The sequence below is a fragment of the Cajanus cajan genome, chromosome 4 (genome assembly GCF_000230855.2).
Source record: "Cajanus cajan strain Asha chromosome 4, NIPB_CcT2T_4, whole genome shotgun sequence".
Taxonomy (NCBI): Eukaryota; Viridiplantae; Streptophyta; class Magnoliopsida; order Fabales; family Fabaceae; genus Cajanus; species Cajanus cajan.
The window spans coordinates 57,941,647-57,965,663 of NC_138520.1; the positions used below are offsets into that span (position 1 = coordinate 57,941,647).

Here is a 24,017-nt window from a genome sequence, read left to right on the forward strand (position 1 = left end):
GGATGTCCGTGGGTATTCAAGAAATTCATGGATACTCGTTCAATGGATACCCGCGCGGATATGAGGTGAGTATGAGAACAATTTTTATCTAGCGGGGCGGGGGCAGATTTATTATTACCCGCTCCCATGGGGCCCATTGCCATCCCTATGTAGAGTAATGCTTACTTTTATTCTCTTAAAACTAAATTGTCTCCTTTTATCTCCCATTTATGAAAAATTGTTATATGGTATGTAGTCCTTATTTTCGTAAATAAGAGGTAAAATATTTTTTTGATAAAAATAATAGTTGTATATTTCATACATTTTTTACTAATGAGAAAGTAAAAGAAAATTTATTTTTGAGAGACTAAAGATGAATATTTTCCTATAGATTAAAATATATTTAGTGAAGTATTTTCTTCCCATATAATTATATTATAGATGCAAAATATTTCTAAATTTATTCTATTTAGTGAGCTATTTTCTTAGTTGATAAAAAATATTGATTCTTAACCAACTAGAAATTGAACTCGCATTAAAAAAAAAAAAAAAAGATGTTGATATTAGAATTAGACATTTCCTCCATGAAGATTGTTTAAAAAGGCTAATACATGTGGGAACCAAAATAATATTAGCATAATTATTTGCTAATTTGATAATTAATGAGTTTAAAGTATGATTAGGAGTAAAGAAATTAAAGAGAGGCGCCACGTCGGAAACGGAGAAAGAGAGAAGCAGTTAATGGCAGTTAGAGCGGTGGTAAGTTGGTTACACGTGGTTACTGATTTCATTCGTTAACTTAACCATGGTTAACTCAACCTCTCTCCTTCTCCCTGCATGTTCGTATCTCTATTTAAACCCTTTCTCCCTCTCCTTTCTCTCCGGCTCCACTTCCTTCTTCATCTCCCTCTCACAACACACCACACCACAACCAACGACAACGTGGAACGCGTGTTCACACACTGCGAAAACCTACGCAGAGAAACCACCACCACCATAAGCAATGAAGACGCTGTTTCCCAATTTCTTCACTCTCACCATTCTGCTCCTGGCGCTGCTTTCAGCTCGCGTCAACGCAGTCAATGACAGTGAACACAAACTCACTGAATCGAGGTATCTTCGCCAACAGAGCAAAAACGAAAAGTTTCAAGCTTCTAGCTGCTTCACTGCTAAATTCTCTGAATTTTTATTTTTTATTTTAATATGTTTTTGGAAATGATTAGAATGTGAGTTTGTGACACGGTTTGTGGTGGAGTGAACAGGGATGTGGTTGAAGACGAGATGTTGCGAGTGGAGAGCTTGAAGAATTCGTCAATGGCAGAAAGGTTAGTGTTTTCTTCACTGTTTACGTTACTACGAGTGACGGCGTGGTTCTTACACTCTGGCCGTCCACGTGGATTGGAGATATCAGAGACGCTTGATTAGGAAGAGCTCTGTTTTGAGCTCGGAAGGGAAACAATTTGGACCCTTCGATCAGATCTGATCTGAAAAATCTCAACCGTTGATTAATTATGTTGTCTTACGAGCTTATTTGATTAATTTACTTCAGGGTCTATAAACGCTGTCGTTTTGGCTGTTCTGCTCTTTGTGAGTGTAGTTGATTTTTTTACTTTACGAGTTTTCAGGTCAAGGGGTGCTTTGAATGAGCATGCAGTTGATAATCCAGAGGAGATTGCTTCTATGGTTGATGAGTAATATTTCTCTCTCTCTCTTTCTCTTTTTTCTCAATCTCTGTGGATTAATTTATATTTAATAATTTTTTGCTTTGTTTTATAGTGATATTATTGGTTGCTGTATATCTCACCTCATGATAGGTCATGTGCTTAGTAGAATAGTTTATCTGTTTGTGTTCTTTTTTATTGGACTTAGAGAAGAGGGATCACATGATCATTTAACAGTATATGAGAATCAGCATAGATTCAGCATGGCAAACCCACTTGGCTTTAGTATTATAATTATTGTAGTAATAATTATTGAGATGCAGGACTAAAAGGAGGAAAATACCCTTGATTACTTCTCGTGAATCCTTCTTTTGGAACAATATTAGATAACCTTTTTATTCTTTTTGGGTGAATTTTGCCTTTATGAAAACTCTGTCAAAGGGGTTAATCTAGCTGTGTTAATTGAAAGCTACTAGCTATATGTGATGTTCCTTTGATGAGAGGCCATGCCAACGACTTTCCATTGTTGGCTTAATCCAAAATCTATGCCTCTTTAGTACAAGGTAAGATACCACCGATAAATATCAACATCAAAACAGATAATAAGGGAATTTAGAGAAATTAAATTTCCTTATTAGAACAAATATCGCCTCTGGAAATCAACATCTAAAAAATTCTAAACTAATAATTGTTTGGGAAGGACCTACCATCCTTTTGAAAGTTTATATTATAGCACTAGAATAGTGGTATTATTTTGACTCATAAAGAGTAGAGCAGAGTATTAAGTAAACTATACCAGAAGATAAATGTTTAAAGGCTAGAAATTCTCACTTGCTATAGAAAAGTTTAATGGTACAGTTTTATATAATAATGTTATTATAGTATCATGTGTAGAGTAAGCGAGAAAATTAATAGTATTTGTTTGATTCCCTGATTAACGATCCCTTATTCTTTGATGCCTTTCACACTCTGACGTACTATTTAGTATTTATCAGGGGTGTTATTCCCTTACAATTAATTTTCAAATTATCTCTTTTTTCGTAATTAATAAATGTAGTTCATGCTTTAATTAATTGTTCACGTTGTGAAGTTCCCTTACACGGTTCGAAGGAATCAACCACCATGTTCTTTGCAGATGAGATCTCTAAAAAATTGAAGCGTTTATATTCTATTTGCCAGCTTAACCACATGCTAGTGTCGCGAGATCCGACCATTTCGCTCATGATAATTTTCTTGTCATTTTTTATTTTCCTTATCCGAAAATTCCTTTTCCAAGTACAAACACCTTTTTGTATCTAAAATCCAAGTTTCGTGACTAATGTGTCATATGTATACCTGTCATTTAACTTCCTCTTCACATTTGTAGACTCGTGGTCCCCTTAATTGCTTCCCTAATCACATTCATTGGTAGACAATAAGTGATAGTTACTTTCTTCTAACCCGCTTCGGTTTACAAGACTATTTTAATTCTATGGCTAGGATGCATCAAGTTATAAATATAGTAGGCGATGCTATTGTTAATATCTAATACATGACCTAGAGGAAGCTCTTGATGATTAAATGATTATATTGCACGGATATATGTTTTTTTAACATGATGAAAATCAAAATCATTAGAGTCATGATCACTCTCCATTCTCCAATTGCATCATCCATTCCTTTGGTCCTACGTACAGTTCCATATGAGTAGATAAAAACTCGTTAGTGTATTATTGATTGGCTTTCCCTCTTTATATCTCTGGCAATAGAACCAAATATTCAAAGTTGAATTCAGAGTGTTAGGAACTTATGCAGCAGTTTCCATTCCCGCATCTTCCAACAGGGTGGGGTAAGGCACATGAATGGGTTCCTTACTCCAGCCTGTCTGCAAGAAATAGCTCCAAATTGTAGATCAGATCTAGTTCCACCGTAACACTTTCTAGTCATAGTTGTATTTTGGCTGATCTAGCAAGCGCTGCTGCTGCTGTCTGACACATTATGCCATTCAATGAGACCCCCATGAGCATATTAAATGACCACTGTTCAGGAACTTAATAATAACGTTTTTTCACCACCGACACCCAAAAGTACTAAGCAGAAACTAGATCTTCCCCACCTAGGCATTTATTTCTAGCTGAGATAAATTATGCTCTTTTCCAACCCCCGATTCTCCGTATGCACCGTATCATTCTATCCGTATAGACCCACATGACCCACACATGCAGGCATATCAATGATAAATGCATATTAAACTGCTAATAATTATTATTTCAATTCGAATTTTTTATATCATCATTTAACTATCATGTCAATAAAATTAACTATGCACCTATCACTGCATTTCACTTTTCCTATCATCTTTAAGTCATTTATTATCAAAATTAATGCCATAGTAATTTATAAAATTATTTTATACTACCTAAATTAATCTATTTTTAAAATTATTTTGCATCCTTAATTAATCTTTTAGTTTTTTATACCACCTAAATTTTAGGTGGGTCGAGTGATGTAATTGGGTTATTATATTTTTTATTCTTCGAGTTTTTGTTTGTTTCACTTTCGCATCATTTTTTCTCTCACATTTTTCTTATTTTTTCTCTTTATCATTCTCTTCCACTCATGTTCCCTAATTTTGTAGTGTAAGTGCGATTAAATAACGTATGATGTGAAGGAAACTGTGCATACTGTGAAATATATAATTTGTGATCCATTGACCAGACAGCAATTAAAGTGGTTTGTGTATTTATTTATTAACTAAACCAGGAGCATACGCAATCACACGGCGAGAAGGAATCTAAACTTCTTCTCATGCGGAACCGGGAACCCAATCGACGACTGCTGGCGGTGCGACAAGCGGTGGTACCTCCGGCGAAAGCGGCTAGCGAACTGCGGCATCGGGTTCGGGCGCAACGCCATCGGCGGCCGCGACGGACGCTACTACGTGGTAACCGACCCGAGCGACGACGACGCGGTTAACCCGAAACCGGGGACGCTCCGGCACGCGGTGATCCAAGACAGGCCCCTGTGGATCGTGTTCAAGCGCGACATGGTGATCACGCTGAAGCAGGAGCTGATTATGAACAGCTTCAAGACGATCGACGGGCGCGGCGTCAACGTCCACATCGCCTACGGCGCCTGCATCACCGTCCAGTTCATTACGAACGTCATCATCCACGGCCTCCACATCCACGACTGCAAGCCCACCGGAAACGCCATGGTCCGCAGCTCCCCCTCCCACTACGGCTGGAGGACCATCGCCGACGGCGACGGCATCTCCATCTTCGGCTCCAGCCACATTTGGATCGACCATAACTCTCTCTCCAGCTGCGCTGATGGCCTCATCGATGCCGTTATGGGCTCCACTGCTATTACCATTTCCAACAACTACTTCACCCACCACAACGAGGTAGTATATACTAACTACTCCCCTTCCTAAAAACATTTTCTTCATTCTCATTTTCTCACTTCACTTTTTTTTATTCTATATTTAGGTTATGTTGCTGGGTCACAGTGACTCTTACGTCCGCGACAAGCAGATGCAGGTCACCATTGCTTACAATCATTTTGGGGAGGGTCTTATCCAAAGAATGCCAAGGTAACTAAATAAATATTTAAGACTTCAATTTTGTTTCAATATTTTAATCATGGAAAAACATTTAATGTTAATGTTTAGTTAAAATAGAACAATTTGTATTTGTTAAAAGTCAACTAAAATAACATGAAGGGAGTGATTAGAGATCATCTTTATATGAATTTAAACTAATTTTTAAAATTAAAGTTAATAATTTTATATGTTTAGTAATTTATGGTTGAATTAGTGAGTAAAAAATCTTTGCTGCATTGTAATTCGATTCTATTATTTTATTTTATATTTTACTTTTTTGAGAGAAGTGGGATTAGATACTAGTATTCTCGAGTACTTCACCCGTCTTAGGCCCGCTTATTTGATGTTTGCTGTTGGACTCTGGAAAGCCCATTTAAAAGTTGACAACTTCCAATACGTGGTCCACCAAACAGTGGAAATAACATGTCCATTAAGGGCAAAAAAAAATGAGAAATAGACCAATTTCCTGCATTGGAAAATGGAAACCCCTCTAACTCTCTGTATATATAAAACTCTTTCCAGCTCATGTCATGGGTGTAGTCTCTGAGGAGTCACATCTGTATCTTGTGTTAACAATGCAGGTGCAGACATGGGTATTTCCACGTGGTTAACAACGACTACACCCACTGGGTGATGTATGCAATTGGCGGCAGTGCTAACCCCACAATTAACAGCCAGGGCAACAGATACCTTGCTCCTCAGAACCCTTTTGCTAAAGAGGTAAGTAACATAAACTCTACGTAAGCAATGTTGTCAACAGTGGCAATCTTTTATCGATGCTGAACCTTCTTTTGGTGTGAACAGGTGACAAAGAGAGTGGACACAGGGTCATCCATATGGAAAAGTTGGAATTGGAGGTCAGAGGGAGACCTTTTGCTCAATGGAGCCTTTTTCACTTCCTCAGGAGCAGGAGCTGCAGCAAGCTATGCTAGAGCCTCCAGTTTGGGGGCCAAATCCTCTTCTTTGGTTGGTACCCTCACCTCTGGAGCTGGTGTTCTTGCATGTCGCAGGGGTTTCACGTGTTAATATCCAACACTCACAGGAAAACCAAATTGAAACACCCTAAGAATACATCAAAATGAGGCAGAGAAAAAGCATAAAGGAAAGGAAGAAAGAAAAGTTTTCATTCTTTTTCCTCTTATTATTGCGTTCTTATAATTGTACTGGATATTGATCATTGAGTTTGCGCATGCACCCACTCTGGTCACACCCGTTGTTTGTCTTCTCACTAGTTAGATGTCGGGGGGACACTGTACATTTTATGTTTCTCAACTGTTATCAAATTGATAACAATCATTGCTAGCTTAAAAGCCATTTCCCACTTTCAGAATCGTTCACTTGTGCCAGAGGTTTCCCCGTAATTTTCCAAGGGAAACAAAACCTATTCTATTCTCTCTTTCCCTTAGTTTCTTTCTGTCTTCCCATGTATCCTCTATTGTATGCTCTTTGAGACTCTGTCCACTAGAACACCTCAATTATGTTTGTGTGTCCTTCATTTAGTAAACGCTTGATTTGCCTCCTAATGAATTGGGCAAAACGGGAGGGGGGAAAGAGGAATGTATTACTGAAGTGAAATAGTTGGTTGTGTATTTGTTTAAATCAGAATATTATCATCTTTTACTTATGCCTTTGTTATATTCCAACGTTTCCCTCTCAAGATTTTTCCTAAGCTTTTTTTTTTCTATAGATAAAAACGATTTAGTTTATGAGTTAAGTAAACATACTATAAAAGTTGACAAACTTATTGTACATAAAAGATTATAATTAAATGAAAGTATAAAAAATCTCTACACTTTCTAAAGAAAAATAACTTTGTAATACATATTCTTTTCATTAAAGGAACAAATTAAGAAAAAAAATTGATATTTCATTAAAAAGTGAGAACATAATTTTTTAGGATATTTTCAAATAGTAAAATAATAGTCATTGTGGGACAAAGATAGTATTATTCTGATCTTAAATATACATAAAAAAAATCCACACTAATTAAGAAAGTTAATTAATATTATTTAATTTCACTATTTTTTATAAACAACTTATTTTTCTAAACTATCAATCATCAAATGACTTCGAAGTTTCAAGTTTGTTTAAATCAAACACCTTGCTAACTATGAGCCTAACATATTTGGTTGCATTCCTAACTAGAGCAACTTGTACTACACAATTCTTCGTCACGTGGCCAAACTTGTCATGTAACATCTCAAATTTTTCTACTAATACTACAAATAATTATTATTTATTTTTGTATTATTTAAAGAAAATCATGTTTTAAATTGTATTGATATGTTATTTTAATTTGATATATATATATATATATATATATATATATAAGTATTTATTTATTTATTATTTAAAAAATTCTGGATTTTGATGGTCCCGGAACGGGCCGTTCCAATTCGAGCAAACATAGGAAAAATTTCAACCCAGAACGGGCCGTTCCGGATGAGGTTTTAGAGAACAAGTATTGACCTCAGAACGGGCCGTTCTAGTTTTGGAACGGGCCGTTCTAGGAGAGGTTTTTGCACATGTTTTATTTGTCCAGAACGGGCCGTTCCGGATTCGGAACAGGCCGTTCTGGCCACAACCTGATGCTTATAAATAGAACATTTTTCACTCTCTAAAACTCATTTTTTCATTTTCTAATCTTCTTCCTCCTTTCTCTCTTAAGACGAAGGGGAACCTAGAGGGGGCGACCAACAAGATTCGGCTCTTGCTTATCGAGGTAAGGGGGGAGTGAGAAACCTCGCTCTGGGTGTGGGATTGTATGCTGGGTAGTGGGATTGGCCCCCAATCCTGTGTTTGTTGCATTTTTTGTATGCTTATGTATGAGGAGTTTTTCCCAATTATATCTGTTTTGCCTATTGTTTTCTTATATGTAATTAATTGTATGAATTGAGATTTCTATGGTTTCCTATGGAAAACCCTAAGGGAATGCATTGATAATTGTAAGAGGCAAATTTTAAATGTTTTCTGTTTTACCTTCTGAGTTTTCTGTTGTGTTTCTTGATATTTGCTGAGTGTAAATATGTATATAATCTTGAAAATAAACAAGTTTTGATATGAATTAGAGTGCTCTGTGGGTTCCTGTGAGAACCCTATGAGAAACAGGTAAAATATGAATATTTTATGTTTTGCTTTCTGATTGTTCTGATGTATTCCTTGTTGAATGAGATGTATAAATATGTGTTTATTTTTGAAAATAGATCAGTTTTGATATGATTTTGAGTGCTCTGTAGACACTATGTGAATATGATGAGATGATGTAAAAAATGATGATTATGTGAATATGATGAGATGATGTGAAAAGTGATGACTATGTGAATATGATGAGATGATGTGAAAAGTGATAATGAGACATGATAATGTGATATGGGAATGAGAAATGATAATGTGATATGAGAATGCATAGAGTCTTGATTGACATGCATCATTTGCATAAGTGTTTTAAGGGTACGATATGGAATACACCGCTAGAGAAGGCCCCCTAGTGTAAAAGCTTTGAGGATTAGTCCTTGGGGATAGCTTGGTTTGGAAGTCCTAGTCTCGTCCATTGTGTGCATGGGATGTATCTTGCGCGGCTTATAGCTATCCCGACGAGACTCTGGTAGTATATCCTTCTAGTGAGAGTGCGCAGAGGGTGTGACCCGGCATGTACTCCTAGACTACTCTTCGTGTATTGCTAGCGGCAATATGCCATGTGATGTTTTACTGGCGCCACATGCATGATAATATGTAGTCCGTGTCCATACATGTGCATTATCAATGTTATATGATAAAGTGATGGTTTATGTCTTGGATGAGTGAGATGGAATATTGTTATTAACATATCTATGCTATATCTGTCTTGTTTGTGTTTGGCTATCCGGCGTATATTTCTACACCGTGAGCCAGAGTGAGATGTTTCTCACTCCCTTTTCTCGTGTTGTTTTGTTTTGACTGTTATACAGGTGATCATCAGCGTGAGGCTGAAGATGTTGGTGATGAAGCTTAGGCTTCTATGTTGGGTTTTGCTCTGATAGGACATGTGACATCGGGACATAGATAGGATTAGTTTAAGATGTTCTTATTAAATTATTTTGGAAAATTCAGTTTTATTTCTTTGTAATTTTACCGGCATGTTATTTGGATTAAGTTTATGGATGTGAACTCTTTACCCATACGTGGTTGGAAATTTGATTTTTATTGATGAAAAATTTTATTTTCTTATAATTACTGTATATGTATGTTGGAGTAGAGGGTGTCACATGTCACATTTGAAAAAACAACAATTTTTGAACAACAATCCTTCACAAAATACGGACCACCACCACATTTGTAAAACTTTATCATATGAGCTCCACCCTAAGGTCGCTAACAATAGAATCTCCTGGAAACTATGGAAGCTTGTCATAAGGTTTCCTTGTATGCCCTCCTTTTTTGGATCTAGATGATGCCTCTTGATTCTATACCATCCTATTACCCACTTCAAGATGTTCAAGCATTTTGGCCTTCTATACAAAAATTAAAAACTTAGTGATAGTCATTGGAACAATCATCCTCTTAATCTTATATCTCAGCCCCTTACTGGATTTTCTACATTTTTAGGTCTCAGAGGTTGCCTGAGAGTACAATTGAGCCAAAACCTCACTACATAGTCCAATACAAACATACCACTCTATTACAACCTTAGAAACTCTGCCTCCTTAGCATATCTCACACTCTTTGGAAAATACTTCCCAAGGAAGAGTTTCTTGAAAGCATTCCAAGAGACCACCCTCTGCGGGCTAGCAACATTTGTTGGTCCTTTTGAAACAATAATTATTTTTAATTTCATGACATGATTTTGGATTATATTATGATTGATTTTAAGATGCAAAACTTATCTCATTAAATTCACCTACTTGAAAACTATGAAATCTAATTGATGTTTGAACTCTAAAATGCAATGACAAGAATATCTCAAACGGATACAATTCTAACATAAATATAACTACATAATGAAAAATATAAATCATCTATCCTAGGTTTATCATGCAGCAAAACCTAGACATTATGCATGTACAATATGTATATACATCAAGATCTCAACGATCAATTGAAATCAAAAGTCGTAAAGTAATTGTTGGTCATCAAAGCAGTAAACAAATGATAGCATATGATGATCATGTTGTTCTCGCATTTGATGACGCATGATGCAAGTATGCACATTGATGTTTAGTATGCAAGATGTAACATATGATGATGAGTTAAGTGGTGGTTGTGCATGGCTTACCTGTGGTGGGATTGTATGATGATGTTGCAAGCAATTTGAAGCTTCAGTTGTAAGTTATGTTTATTCTACATGCATTCCCGTATTATTATATCTTGTGTTATTGTGTATCAAGTTTACCTTGTTGTTTGTTGTGTTAACTGCAATGATTATGTTTTGACATGGGAGCGAATCAGGTTTAGCTAAAGGATAGGTAGCTTGGAGTTGTTCATGTGGCCATCTAGAGGATGGTGGGAGTTGGAGACAACTGGTCTCATGACTTGTAGTTGTTTTGTTATAGGATCGACTCAGTATATAGTTATCTTTGATGTTTTGTGTAAATATTATATTTTTGGGATTTAGCCCCATAAGAGAATTTTGTTTATTGCTTTGATGATCAGGAACTCCTTTATGACTTTTGATTTCAATTGATCATTGAGATCCCAATGTATATATGTATTGCACATGCATGATGTCCAAGTTTTGCTGCATGATAAACTTAGGATAGATGATTTATGTTTTCGATTGTGTAATTATGTTTATGTTAGAGTTGTGCTAATATGAGACTTGTTGGATCGTTACACTTTGGAGTTCAAATATCAATTGGATTCCACAGTTTTTAAGTAGGTAAATTTAATGAGACAAGTTTCGCATCTTAAATCAAACATAATATAATTCAAAATCATGTCATAAAATCGAAATTAATTTTATTTCAAAAGGATCAAATTAATTCAAATTTAAAAGATAAAGAATCAAAGTGAACATTTTAAATGAGTATAATTTCACCTAAATGATATTCATTTCACTAGTGGAAAAAACACTTTTAAAATCAGTCATTTTTTACTTTTAAAATCGGTTCTCTGACCGATTTTAAAAGAACTGATTTTAAAAAGTGGGACTTTTAACATCGGTTGTTGACCGATGTTAAAAGTGAGACTTTTTAAATCGGTCAATGCATGACCGATGTTAAAAGTCTCACTTACGTGGAGTGGATCTACGACCTCAAAGACATTCTATGACCACCACTCTTCTCCAACGACCCCACCATCAAAGTGGAATCCGGTTTCTACGATTTGTACACCAAGAAAGAACACTCCTGCACCTATTGCTCCTTCTCCGCTCACGAGCAACTTCTCTTCGAAGTCAACCGCCTTCTTCACTACTACCGAGACGAACACATCTCCATCACCATCATAGGCCAAAGTCTCGGTGCTGCGTTGGCCATTCTCAGCGCCTACGACATAGCCGAGCTCAACCTAAACGTTCTTCAAGAGGCCAAGAGTATTATTCCGCTCATGGTCTTCTCGTTCGCGGGTCCTAGAGTGGGGAACCTCAAGTTCAAGGAGCGGTGCGAGGAGCTTGGGGTGAAGGTGCTGAGGGTGGTGAACGTGCACGACGTGGTGCCCACGCTGCCTGGGATAACGAGAAGTTTCAGTTTCAGAGGTACGTAGAGGAGGCGCTGCGTTTCCCGTGGAGCTACGCGCACGTGGGAACGGAGATGGCGTTGGATAACAGGGAGAGCCCGTTTCTGAAGTGTGTGCGCATAACTTGGAGGTGCAGCTGCACTTGGTGGACGGGTACCATGGGAAGGGGAAGAGGTTCTACTTGGCGTCCAAACGGGACATAGCGCTTGTCAACAAGAGTTGCGACTTTCTGAGGAGTGAGTACGGTGTTCCGTCGCACTGGCGCCAGGACGAGAATAAGGGGATGGTCAGGGGTCGAGATGGGCGGTGGGTTCTGCCGGAGCGCCCCCGCTTGGAGGCTCATCTGCTGGACATGCTGCACCATCTTCACCAAGTGCTCAACAACCACCTCCTAGGTCACCCATTAGAAACCACTTAAACTATTGAATCTGGTAATGATATTGTGAGTCCAGAACGCCCCAGAACGGACCTAGAATGGCCCCAGAACGGCCCGTACTGCAAGTAGAACGACCCGTTTTGCTTGCAGTACGGGCCGTTCTGGGGCCATTCCAGACTCACAATTCGCCCAGCAACAACGAAATAAGACACAATAGAAGACAATGTTACCTTGATATTGTATTCTTCTGAGAAAATGAGAAGTTGCACACTTTAGATGAGAGCCCGAGAGAGTAAAGAGAGGAATATATGAACTCTTGAAGCCAAAGAGTAGAGAATGGAGCTAGGGGAAGAGTCGGAGCGGAGATAGAAGTTTAAGTCTCTGATGCTTCTTTTAAAATCGGTTGTTCAATAACCGATTTTAAAAGTGACACTTTTAAAATCGGCTATTTGATAACTGAACCGATTTTAAAAGTAGCATCAGAGACTTTTAAAATTAGTTATAACGTAACCGATTTAAAAGTAATGTCATTATTTATAAAATTGCCACCGCGTTACTTTTAAAATCAGTTACCTTATAACCGATTTTAAAACCTCGATTTAAAAGTCATTTTTGTACTAGTGTTTGTTAAATATGTTACTTCACTAGTTATTAAATGATAAGTTTTTTTTTATATTTAGAAATAGTGGGCTAAAAACAAAGATGGGTTTTATAAAGTTAAAATTAGGCTAATGATATATACACTACCTTTTTATTATAAGTATACCTCCTTTTTCATTTTTTAAAATATCTTTAATTTTTTATCCTATATTTTTTAATTTTATTTTTTTATTATTTAATTTATAATTTTCTATTTATTCTTTTTTACATTCATGATATTTCAAGAATTTATTTTTATTAAAAAAAGAAAAAGAGGTGTACTTAAAATATATATATATATATATATATATATATATATATATATATATATATATATATATATATATATATATATCATGAGTCAAACAAAGAAAGAGAAAGATGTATGTAAAAAATAAAATAATAATAATAATAAATTAAATATTAGATATCTAAAAATAAAAATTAAATACATTTTAAGATTTTTTTTTTAAAAAGGTATACTTATCATAAAATGGAGGTGTATATATCATAAATCTTAAAATTAATGTGTTTGCTTAAAACAAGAAATTGGGCTTTGTCCGTGAGCCCAACTCTTCTTAATAATTATTAGGTTCTAATACTCGTCTCATAATCCCGTTATAGTCGAAGTCACAGACGGATGAGCAAAGCATTTGAGGAACAAATTTCTCTTGTGCCCTTGCCTTCAACAATCTTCTTTTCATGAATTATTTCGTTTATGACTGGGAACCATGTAACACCCTCTGATTTTACATATTTATTTATTTATTTATTAAGTAGTTATTTTTTGACAACTGCATGGGAATTTCAAAAATATTTATTTCTAATAAATCATAACTATATAAAATAAAAATTTATTCTGTACATTGCATAGAGTAAATATTAGTTAATTTTTAATATTATATCATCTCGACATATAAATTAGAATAATTTTTTAAATGAGATTATTTTTAAAATAGCTACTTGTGTTGTGTATACTTAATACATTTAAAAATATTTATTTTTTAGAATTTTAATTATATAAAGTAGTCATTCATTCATTTTGTATACTGTACAAATTAAAAATTAAATTATGAAGTATGCAGATAAAAAACTTATTTTCTTATTATTTTCCTTAATTTTTATGAAAAGATATAAATTGAAAAATATTTATAAAAAAAATTAAACCAAAATACTAAATTTAGTAAATATATTAACGTATAATGTAAACACTTTTGATAGTCAAGCTCCTACAAAATCTAAGACATTAGAAATATATTCAAAAATTCCAACCAGTTGGGAATGAAGTGAATGTCCTGTATGTGGGGACTGGGGAGCAACATTGCTGAAATTTGTTGGAAAAAGAAAAAAGAAAAAATTAGATTACTGTCCTGAAGAAAATTGAAAGAAATAAAAATAAATAAATAAAAATTGAGACATACGTGACAAGATTGTAATCATTTACATAATCTAATGGTTGATCATTTATAAACTCAACACTCTCCAATTATTTACATGGGTTGTAATTTTCAATAAATATAAATATTTGGTAAGGAAGTGGGCCTTCACGTGTAGCACCAGCCCAAAACTCACTTCAGTTCTTAAACTCCATTTTGGATAAATAACAATATTATCAATTAAATTTTAAGTAATTAAAATAGATAATAAATTTAATATAATCAATGAAATATAAATTTAAATTTTTGTACGAAATATCTTGCGTTATTTTTTATAGGTGAGTGTCTATAGTTAAATTTTAATTTTAATCATTAATTATTTTTATTTTTTATCTAAAAATTATTATTTAATCCACATATTATCATATACTCTTTTTCTCTCTCTATATATGAGAGATTTTATCACAACATTAGTTATAAACTTTGTAATTAATGGTTATGACTTATTAATTCCCTTCAAAAATATATTTTCATTTTATAGACACCAAATCTAAAATGTAGCATAGTGTTATGAATTAGGCTTATGACCTAACTTGAATCCAAGGTCACCATTTCCTTCACATGTAAACCTTGATTAGATGCACACAGATATATACTTCAAGAACAACATATAACACCTACTTCTTAATGTAAAATAAAATAAAATTTAAAAGTATACTTTTTTTTTAATTCTAATTAAATTCAATTCTAGTGATTTTTAAAAACACTTTAGAGCACCCCCGATGGAAGTTTCTTAACCAATTTCTTATATGTAAACATTGTATCTAATAAGAAATGTCTATTGAAGTAGGCTTATGTGGCACAAAAAGGAGAAATTTTTTTAGCTCCATCGCCTTGGGTCTATAGATCTTTCACATGGAGTGTTGTGATTGGTTGGAGGAATGACAAGAAAAAACTAGAGAGGAGGAAGCTTTCTAAGTGACCACCACCCTCCGCGGCCCAAATCTGACCTCCTCGACACCCACAACCACCACCCTGCGACAACCCAAATCCGACCTCCTCGCCACCCACAACCATCCACACCCACACCACCCACCACCCTTCGCGGCTCGAGAATGAGAGAGAAAGAGAGACGTTGAGAGAAAGAGAGAGAACAAGAGAAAGAGAGGACGAGAGAAAAAGAAAGAGAGAACGTTGTGAGACGTTGAGAGAAAGGGAGAGAAGGTTGAGAGGGGCAACAACATTGTTGAGAGAGAAAAAAAGACGTTAGAGAGAAAAAAAGAGACATTGAGAGAAAATTGAATGTTGAATGACATTATCAATATCAAAAAGTGTAGTTTGAGTCGTCAAAAAGTGTAGTATGAGTTATCAAAAAGTGGAAGTACTTATAAGTAATTCTCATTGAAGTAAAAATTGTAAAAATATAATATGAGTTGCTTATGAGTGATGTGACATAATATAACCCATTTAAAATGGATAGGAGTTACTTACTCCCATCATAGATACTCTTATATATTTTTAAAGTCAAAACCACATATCTAGATCCTATTTTATTAAGTAATCTTTGGAAAGAAATGTTTCTTTTTCAAGGCAGGGCACTTAAGATGAGCACCTCTTATCAACATTAGACAGACAAGTAACCCGAGGTGGTTAATTAATTGCTGTTTAGAAACTTAATTGTGATGCTTTGTTTCCTATCAACCGAGGCAATGGGTTTTGTGGCTTCTCTTGCTAGCTTGGGAGCTTTTGGCCTTTTGCTCTTTCTTTTTTGTATTTCTCTTTCAATTTGCTAAATACATTATTACCGACAGAATTTCTTATAAAACACAAGTTTACAGTGGTTCATCCTTCATCAAGAGTCATGTCCAGAAGGTGTTCCATTTTAACAAGAGCAATATGTGCCATTAACAATAACTTAAATGTTTCACTCATCTTATTTAAACCCAAGACATATAATTTATTGTAAGTAGCATCATAACATTAAAGGAATGACATAGATTTCTTCAACTGTAATATTTTCTTTATTTTATACTCAAGGTGTTATTTTATCATTCTCATATTTGCACAAAATGATAAGTTTAGTAGAAATCTTGAAAGGTTTGATTTTTTACACGGTAAGAAAATGTTATTCAAGATTGAAATAAGTTTTTTTTTTTTTTTTTTTTTTTTACACCAAGATTGAGATAAGTTAAAATAGGAAAAACAAAGTCTTTATATACTTTTAAAGAAGTTTAATTGTTAAGAAATGCTGATTGAAAATTTGAATTTGACAATCTTGGGTTTGTCTAAATGAAATAAATTTGACGGAAAGTGATAGTCACGTATAAACAACCGATAAATATTATACAATGAATTCAAAGAGACTTAAATATAATTTTATTAATTTTTTTTACTTACTATATGATAATAGTTTTGTATAATCAATTAAATTTGTATTGTTTAACAATTTAAAATAATAAATTTGTTATATATATATATATATACATCATAAAAATAATTCAAATAAGACATTTTATTTTTTAACTAATAAAATTTACTCAATAGAAGGTATTCAACTTAAATAATTATATGCTTCAATTATTATTACTTTTTTTTAAAAATATCTTCTAATATATAAGAGAAATATAAATAACTAATTAATACCAAATATTAAACTTTTATATTTATATTATTTATTAATTTCATATAAAGTATAAAATTACCTTTTTATAAATATTATGAAAAAATTATACATTAAAATTTTATGTCTGTATTTTTTTAATAACTTTATATAAAATATAATTTTTCTTACAAATATTATGAACAAATTTATAGATCAAACTTTCTTGAAGCATCAATTTTTTTTATTGATAAAAAATTATAATGACAATGTGGGTGAGGGTTGATCTCTTTATACATCTATATAAGTCTTTACTATTAGATCTACTCAAGTGATTTTAAGCATGAATTAATTTAAAATTTTACTAAAATATTTATTTTTTCTCATGAGAATGGCACGAAAGTAAATAAATGGTAATTGAATGTTATTTATAAAGGAGAGAACTTATATAAATTTTTTAAGAGATGTTAATAATGTCATCCACCCATCAAATTTGAGTGTTACCTTAATAAATTTACATTATTATTTCGTATAATTATTTTTACGTAGATTATGGAGATAAAACAGTACTTATTTCTAATTGATAAAAACAACAGCTATATTTCTATTTCTATGCATAGTGAGTAGAAAACAACACAACTAATTGTTGGACACAACTGTATCTGAGTTACGTCCAGAAATTCATTTCTATGCGTAGTAAAATTTACATATCAATTGTGTAATTAATTAATTAATTAACTTTTATGTTCTATTAATTAATTTCTATGTAAGATACTGCAAAATCTTGCTTGGTAAGCAACTCACCATGAAATCAAAGAATTAATTGGGTAGTCATGATTGAGTAAAACTACCGGTGATTGGACTTTGTTGACAGTACCAAGTTGTCATTCTTCACACCTTGTTTGGTAACATTGAAAATGCTTCCTATTCTATCATTTCTTTTCCCACAATTTTTCTTCATGTGTAGTGAATTTGAACTTATTGTAAACCATAAAATATATTCAAAAGTAACAAGATTTAAATGAATTTGAATATAATTTAAAATTATTTAATATTTTAGTATATGTTAATAAATTAATATGAATATCTTTCCCCATTACTCATTTATCATTTTATTTTATTTTATGTATTTAATTATATTAAATTTTATTCATTATTAAACATTAAAATTAAATATAGATGGATAAAATGTGGTATTAAACTTTTATATTTTTAATACTTAATAACTTGTTATAAAATATAAAATTAACTTTCTTAATAAATATTTATAGAAAAGTTTCTAACCAAACTTCCGTGACTAAGGTTTCGTGAGATTCCACAAATATCCTTTTCTTTTCTTATTTCTACAATTATTATTCATTAACTTGTAAAATATTACACTAACACACTTTTAAACATTATATTAATTTTGTTAATTATTTAAAAACATTGTAAAATGAACCTCGTACTGCAATGCAAACATTTAAAAGAGAAAAAGCAAGAGATAGTGCAATTTTGTATAATTACTCTAAGTGTGTATTAACTTCAAAATTTTGGCGTCACTTAGCTTAAGCTCCATGTCATTAAGTTAGAAAATTCAAAGGATATCCATGTCCAACGTCATCAACCCATTTTCAACATGACCAAGTCAGAAAGCTACTCTCTAGAGCTCACGCCTATTGCTACCAATTCCATCCCGATGAAGTCTGGTACCTTGAAGCTACATCTGGTGTGATGGTGATTTTGCACTTTGTAGAATAACAAATTTTGCTTTCATCACTTGGAAACTAGATAAATCAAGCATGCATTCCTCTAATTCTTTCATATACAACATATGCACCTCAAATCCTGTTGGGAATATGCCTAAATATCTTTAGGAAAATAAATTAGTTTTTGATAAGAATATTTTATTTATATTTCTTAGATTTAATCTGTTTTGATTATTTTAAGATTTGTTTCTTTATTTTAGAATAGGATAATATTAATATTTGATTTTGTATAACAAATTTTCTTTATAAATAGAGACTCATGAATAAAATTATATCATGCTCCTCTGATAAAAAATAACTCTTATAAAATATCCTCTCAAACAAATACTATGAAATAACCCAACAAGTGGTATCAGAGTCGTAGGTTGAATACGGTGACAACCAATAACCCTTATAACCCCTCATAACTCATAACATATAATGTGATATATAAAGATATAGATTCCACTGCATGAAAGGTTAGGTCCCTTGTTTGAGGGGAGGATTGTTGGGATACAAACAAGTCCCACATCGATAAAATAAAACAAGAAATAACAACTTATATAGTACAAACATACTTCAATGATAAAGAGGCCTTTTGGGTAATGACCAAAAGCAAAACCGTGTGGGCTAAGGCCCAAAACGGACAATATTTCATCATTGTGAAGTATGTTTGTGTAATAACATTATAAAAAAAAACAACCCTCATAAAATATCCCTTCAGACAAATACTATAAAATAACTCCATCAGCTAACCAAAATTACAACATGCAACCACATTTTAATCAACAACATTAAATTCACACTAACATACTTCAAAACATCGAAAGTCACCATGCACCAATTCCTTCTCAAAGTTTAACAATACAACCAAAAGCTTTAATGAATTCAAACAACATTCAACTTCAACAATTAACAAGAAATAAGATGTTAGCTTCCTTTACCTTTAAATTGAAGAGAAACAAGGAAGAAGAAGAAGAACTATGCTTTAGGAGTTCCTCACGAAACGACCACCACCACCTGATCCTCAACTTTCTGAGTTTTGAATCACCTCAACTCTCAAGTCCCTCTTAAGGGATGGATAGATGTGAATGAACACTTAAAAAGGTTAAAAGAAGGAGAAAAATAATGAGGTTTTTAGAGAGAAGTTTTAGAGAGAAGGACTCTGGGTCTGTGAGCTCCTTTCTCTCCCGAATTTCTCTGTATGATTCCTTTTCTCCTCTAGATCACTAATGCCTTCTGTCTTTTCTTGAAATTCAGATTAGGAAGCTTACTTTGGGAGGATTGAAGTTCCGGGTTGAGCTTCGGAAGGGAATTCTACTTCTTCTTAGTTATTGGCTATTTTGAGCCAATCTTCAAGTGAGGGAAGCTAGAATATTTTTTGTTTAGGTTGCATGTGAGTTTAGAAACTCAATTGATGCATGAATGTTGAGAATCCATAGATGGATTGAAGAAAATCTCATTTTTTGGGGTTTTGAGAAAAAGGAAGATTTTGATGATTTTTGATGCATAGGTTGGATGCATGTGAGATTTAAGTTTATTTTGAGTTGTATGGAGCCTATGCATTGTGTTTTGTGTTTGCATGTGGCTGGATTTGTTGGTTTGGATAAGTGTTTTGAAACTTTCTGACTGTGATTAGGCAGGGCGCAGGTTGAGCGCACCGGGCGTGGAAGAGCTTAGAGCTCTTGGGTTGGTGTTAGGCCAGGCGCGAGCTGACTGCACTGCGCGTGAATATGTTTATAAATAATTGATTTTAAATTGATGCTTATGCATGTTAAGTTAAAGTTTTGGATCATGTATGTATGATATATGATGTATGGTGAGGTGTGATTCATATGTATGCATAGTGATGATATATATGAATGTTTAAATATGATATGGCATGAGTATATGTTCATATGTGTATGATTATTGATCATAATAGTGGGTAGACCATGTATGATATATGATGCATTATTGCATGTGATGTCTTATGACATGTGTATGATTGTTGATCAAGATGGTGGGCAGACCATGTATGATGTATGATGCATTATTGCATGTGATGTCTTATGATATGTGTATGATTGTTGATCATGATGGTGGGCAGACCATGTATGATGTATGATGCATAGTTGCATGTGATGCCTTATGGCATGAGTCTAGCCTAGGACTTGAGGAGAGGAAAAATATTTTCGAACTGGAAGAGCTCACATATAGTCTCTTGAGAGTGGTGCTTGGATAGGCCACTGATATATGAGAGTGGTGCTTAGGGAGGCCACTGGATTTGGGAAAGTGATGCTCAGATAGGCCACTGGGTTGGGTGAGTCTCCTCTAAGTCCTTAGCTAGTGTTGGAGCGGGGTATGAGGTCGAGGGTTATTCCCTGAACCAAGTACTCGGGAAGGTTGCGTGGATCCTTGCGGATAGTTGGTGGGCGAACTCCACAATTGACTTGGTTATGCATGCCAAGGTCGTGGTAAGCCCGTACCCAGCTGTGCTATACCTGACGGTGGATCTGGACTTCCAATTGTGTAAGTGACATCATCTGAGTAAATCCAAGTGAGGATTATATCCTATTTAGCTGTGACCAAGCGGGTGCATTGGGCATGAAAACGGTTGGGGTGGTTTCGATAGGATAGAATGTCACTTATACAACTCTATTGTTATGGAGATCTCCTAGGTGTATGCGTGACGACGCATTAGATGATTGATATGCATTGATATCTGTCATGAGATGCATTTATTGCATGATTATTAATATGATGAAGTGTGGTGTTTGACTTCATGATTGGTGGATTATATTTTATGCATGAGTAATATTGGATAGAGTGTATGGTGTGACTCTATGAATATGATTGATAGTTGGATGATGTGTAGTATAGATTTTATTCTGTATTTGTATGATTGATTTTGAACTCTAGCTTACCCTTCTGTTTCCATGTGGTGGAACTGCGATGATCATACTTGGTATGGGAGCAGGTCAAGGCTAGCTTGGAGTTAAGGTGTCCGCTGCGAGACGGAGAGTTCTGATCCTCGTGTTAGAGTTATCATTTTGGGTAACGATTTTGTTTGTGCTTACCAGCACTAGGGAATATCATTTTTGGGATGACTGTACATATATGGAGTTCTATTTTATAACCAGAAACTTAGTTATTTCATTTTTATTTGTACATGTATGTATGAGTTATCCAGCTTAATATTTCTCTTAATTTTACTAGCAGTAATGCGATTTCACTAAATATAGAGACCATGACAGGTCGTTACAAAAATCAAATTCTAAAGCACTTAAAAGTAACCGTATATACCTTCTATTTTAGGCCAAACTAAACCTTTTCCCAAAAAATTCCTAAGTTCTAAGAATTTCTCAACAATTCATAACAACATAATAATTTAATTAAATCAACAATAATTAATAATAATTTAATTAAATCAACAATAATTAATAAAAATGTACGATATTAAATAGTAATTGGTATACTTGTTTATTTATATATAATAAAATTTCCATTTAATGAATTCTTCTACCCACAATCAGATATTTAAATGTAAATGATTAAAATAATATAAATATAAATATATACTATTTAGTGTATGTTTGCAAACGAATGGCGGTGTGTTTTCTTTTCAATATTCTTCAATATATATATGACACATTTTTCATAGGTATTTCTTGCCTAACACGTCACTCTTTCTTCCTAGTCAGACTCCACGTGTTCAAAATTATCCTAAATTGGTAAATTCTTATTTTTCACAATTAGTGTGCAAAAGAATCACAGCAAGATATTTTCCTTTTACTACTTCCGTCTTTGTATATATAATAAGTCGTTAGAAACTCTTCAAATGGTGAGTTATATTAATTATATATTTTCAAAATATTTTTATTTAATTAATAATTCTTTTAAATAAATGATAATAATATCTAAAATTAATTAAAGAAAATTTTTCTTTATTATTAAAATTAGAGAAGATAAACAAACATATAAACATATCAATTAATTAAGTAAAAAAGAGACGGTTAATTTTGAAAAATAATTTAAATCATTAATACATTTAATATTATTAATTAAATAAAATAATTTTCTTAAAATTACGATTTAGTTAAAATGATCTTATAATCGTAGACAAAAGTAGTAATATTTTCATAAAAATAAAATAAAAATTCTAAATAAATCAATTTCTACAGTTCTTTATTGTCTAAGCCCACACTCTTTCTCTCAAGTCAGATCCGACGTATTCAGAAGTATCCTAAACTGGTTTCAAAATTATTTGAATAAAAAAGGTAATTTTTTAAATATTAATTTGGTAAAAATGGTAATCCTTAATTAAATGGCAGGAATGTAAATAAAGGAAATGGGAGTGCCACAGTTGGAGGCATAGCTTATAAAAACGCGTGGGTCGGTGAGGACGCAAAAGCAAGGTGGGAACCGAGTCGGAAGGTTTATTGCGATGGCGAAGTCGTATCTGATGCTCTTTCTCTTGATTTGTGCGACGACGACGCATTGGGTTCTGACAGCAGAAGCAGGAGCGGGGATGGAAATGACGTGGATGCCCTCCATGGAAGAAGAGTTCGGTCTGGACAGCGAGGTGAACCGGCGCATGTTAGACACCACCAAGTACTTGAGCTACGATGCCATGAAGAGGGACAGTGTGCCGTGCTCTCTCCGCGGAGCCTCCTACTATCAGTGCCAGCCTGGCGCAGAGGCCAACCCTTACGATCGTGGCTGCACCGCCATTACCAGGTGCAGGAGATGATTCTTTTTTTCTTTTTTTCTTTTTTTTAATCCTTTTTTTTTCTGATTTTGAATTTCGTATTGGGGTTTCCTTCTACACATGAAAATTCCATGGATCTGCTGTATTGTCCCGTATTCCATAAAATAATCGAGCCCTATGATTAAATCTCAATGATTATTGTTTTTAGGTACAATATTATAAATATTAATGTTATTTTTAATTAGAATTTTATTGATATTATATTTTAATTAGAATTAAAATTTTACTTTGTTAATATAGATATATATATTATCGACATTTACTTTAAATATAATACATTGAAAATACATTTTTGACAATTTTTTTAAGCATATCTTTTGTTTCAAATTAAAATGTATTAAAACCTGTAATGAGACTTAATAACACGTAAACTTTATTAAACTATGTGATTTTCCATAAATATTAAATTTTTGCTGCAAAAAAATATTAAATTTTAGATAACCATAAAGAGTGTGAAATAGTATAGTAGTAGTATTTATTACCTATGTATTTATTACCTAAGCATAATTATTTAAGGGATCTTTGGAATGTAAAATATATTTTTATATTCTTAGAAATCTTTTAGTGAAAATTTTAATTTTTTATATTTAGTAGTTATTTTAAAAAATAAAATATAATTTTTTAAAAATATTTTTATTCTATTTTTTTCATAAAAATATTTTCATGAGAGTTGAGA

At 33.3% G+C, this 24,017-nt stretch overlaps 2 protein-coding genes and 1 pseudogene across 2 annotated transcripts; all 3 read left to right on the plus strand.

The window, feature by feature from the left end:
• The first annotated feature begins 849 nt into the window (after positions 1–849).
• LOC109810074 (putative pectate lyase 8) lies at positions 850–6,847 on the plus strand. Its single transcript, XM_020373451.3, has 7 exons — positions 850–1,092; positions 1,242–1,304; positions 1,605–1,670; positions 4,383–5,025; positions 5,111–5,214; positions 5,805–5,943; positions 6,028–6,847. The coding sequence occupies exons 1-7, from the start codon at positions 983–985 to the stop codon at positions 6,247–6,249; spliced, it is 1,347 nt and encodes a 448-aa protein (XP_020229040.1). The 5' UTR covers positions 850–982; the 3' UTR covers positions 6,250–6,847.
• Positions 6,848–11,406: 4,559 nt separating this feature from the next.
• Positions 11,407–12,446, plus strand: LOC109810103 (phospholipase A1-Igamma3, chloroplastic pseudogene; annotated as a pseudogene).
• Positions 12,447–23,017: 10,571 nt separating this feature from the next.
• On the plus strand, positions 23,018–23,323 carry LOC109810151 (rapid alkalinization factor). The gene has a single exon (XM_020373540.3). It carries the CDS (start codon positions 23,018–23,020, stop codon positions 23,321–23,323), a length of 306 nt encoding a protein of 101 aa, XP_020229129.1.
• Positions 23,324–24,017: the final 694 nt, after the last annotated feature.

Coding starts and splice junctions, on each gene's coding strand:
- LOC109810074 (XM_020373451.3), top strand. CDS start 983: ATGAAGACGCTGTTTCCCAATTTCTTCACTCTCACCATTCTGCTCCTG. Junction 5,026..5,110: donor ACTTCACCCACCACAACGAG/GTAGTATATACT, acceptor TTCTATATTTAG/GTTATGTTGCTGGGTCACAG. Junction 5,215..5,804: donor CTTATCCAAAGAATGCCAAG/GTAACTAAATAA, acceptor TTAACAATGCAG/GTGCAGACATGGGTATTTCC.
- LOC109810151 (XM_020373540.3), top strand. CDS start 23,018: ATGGCGAAGTCGTATCTGATGCTCTTTCTCTTGATTTGTGCGACGACG.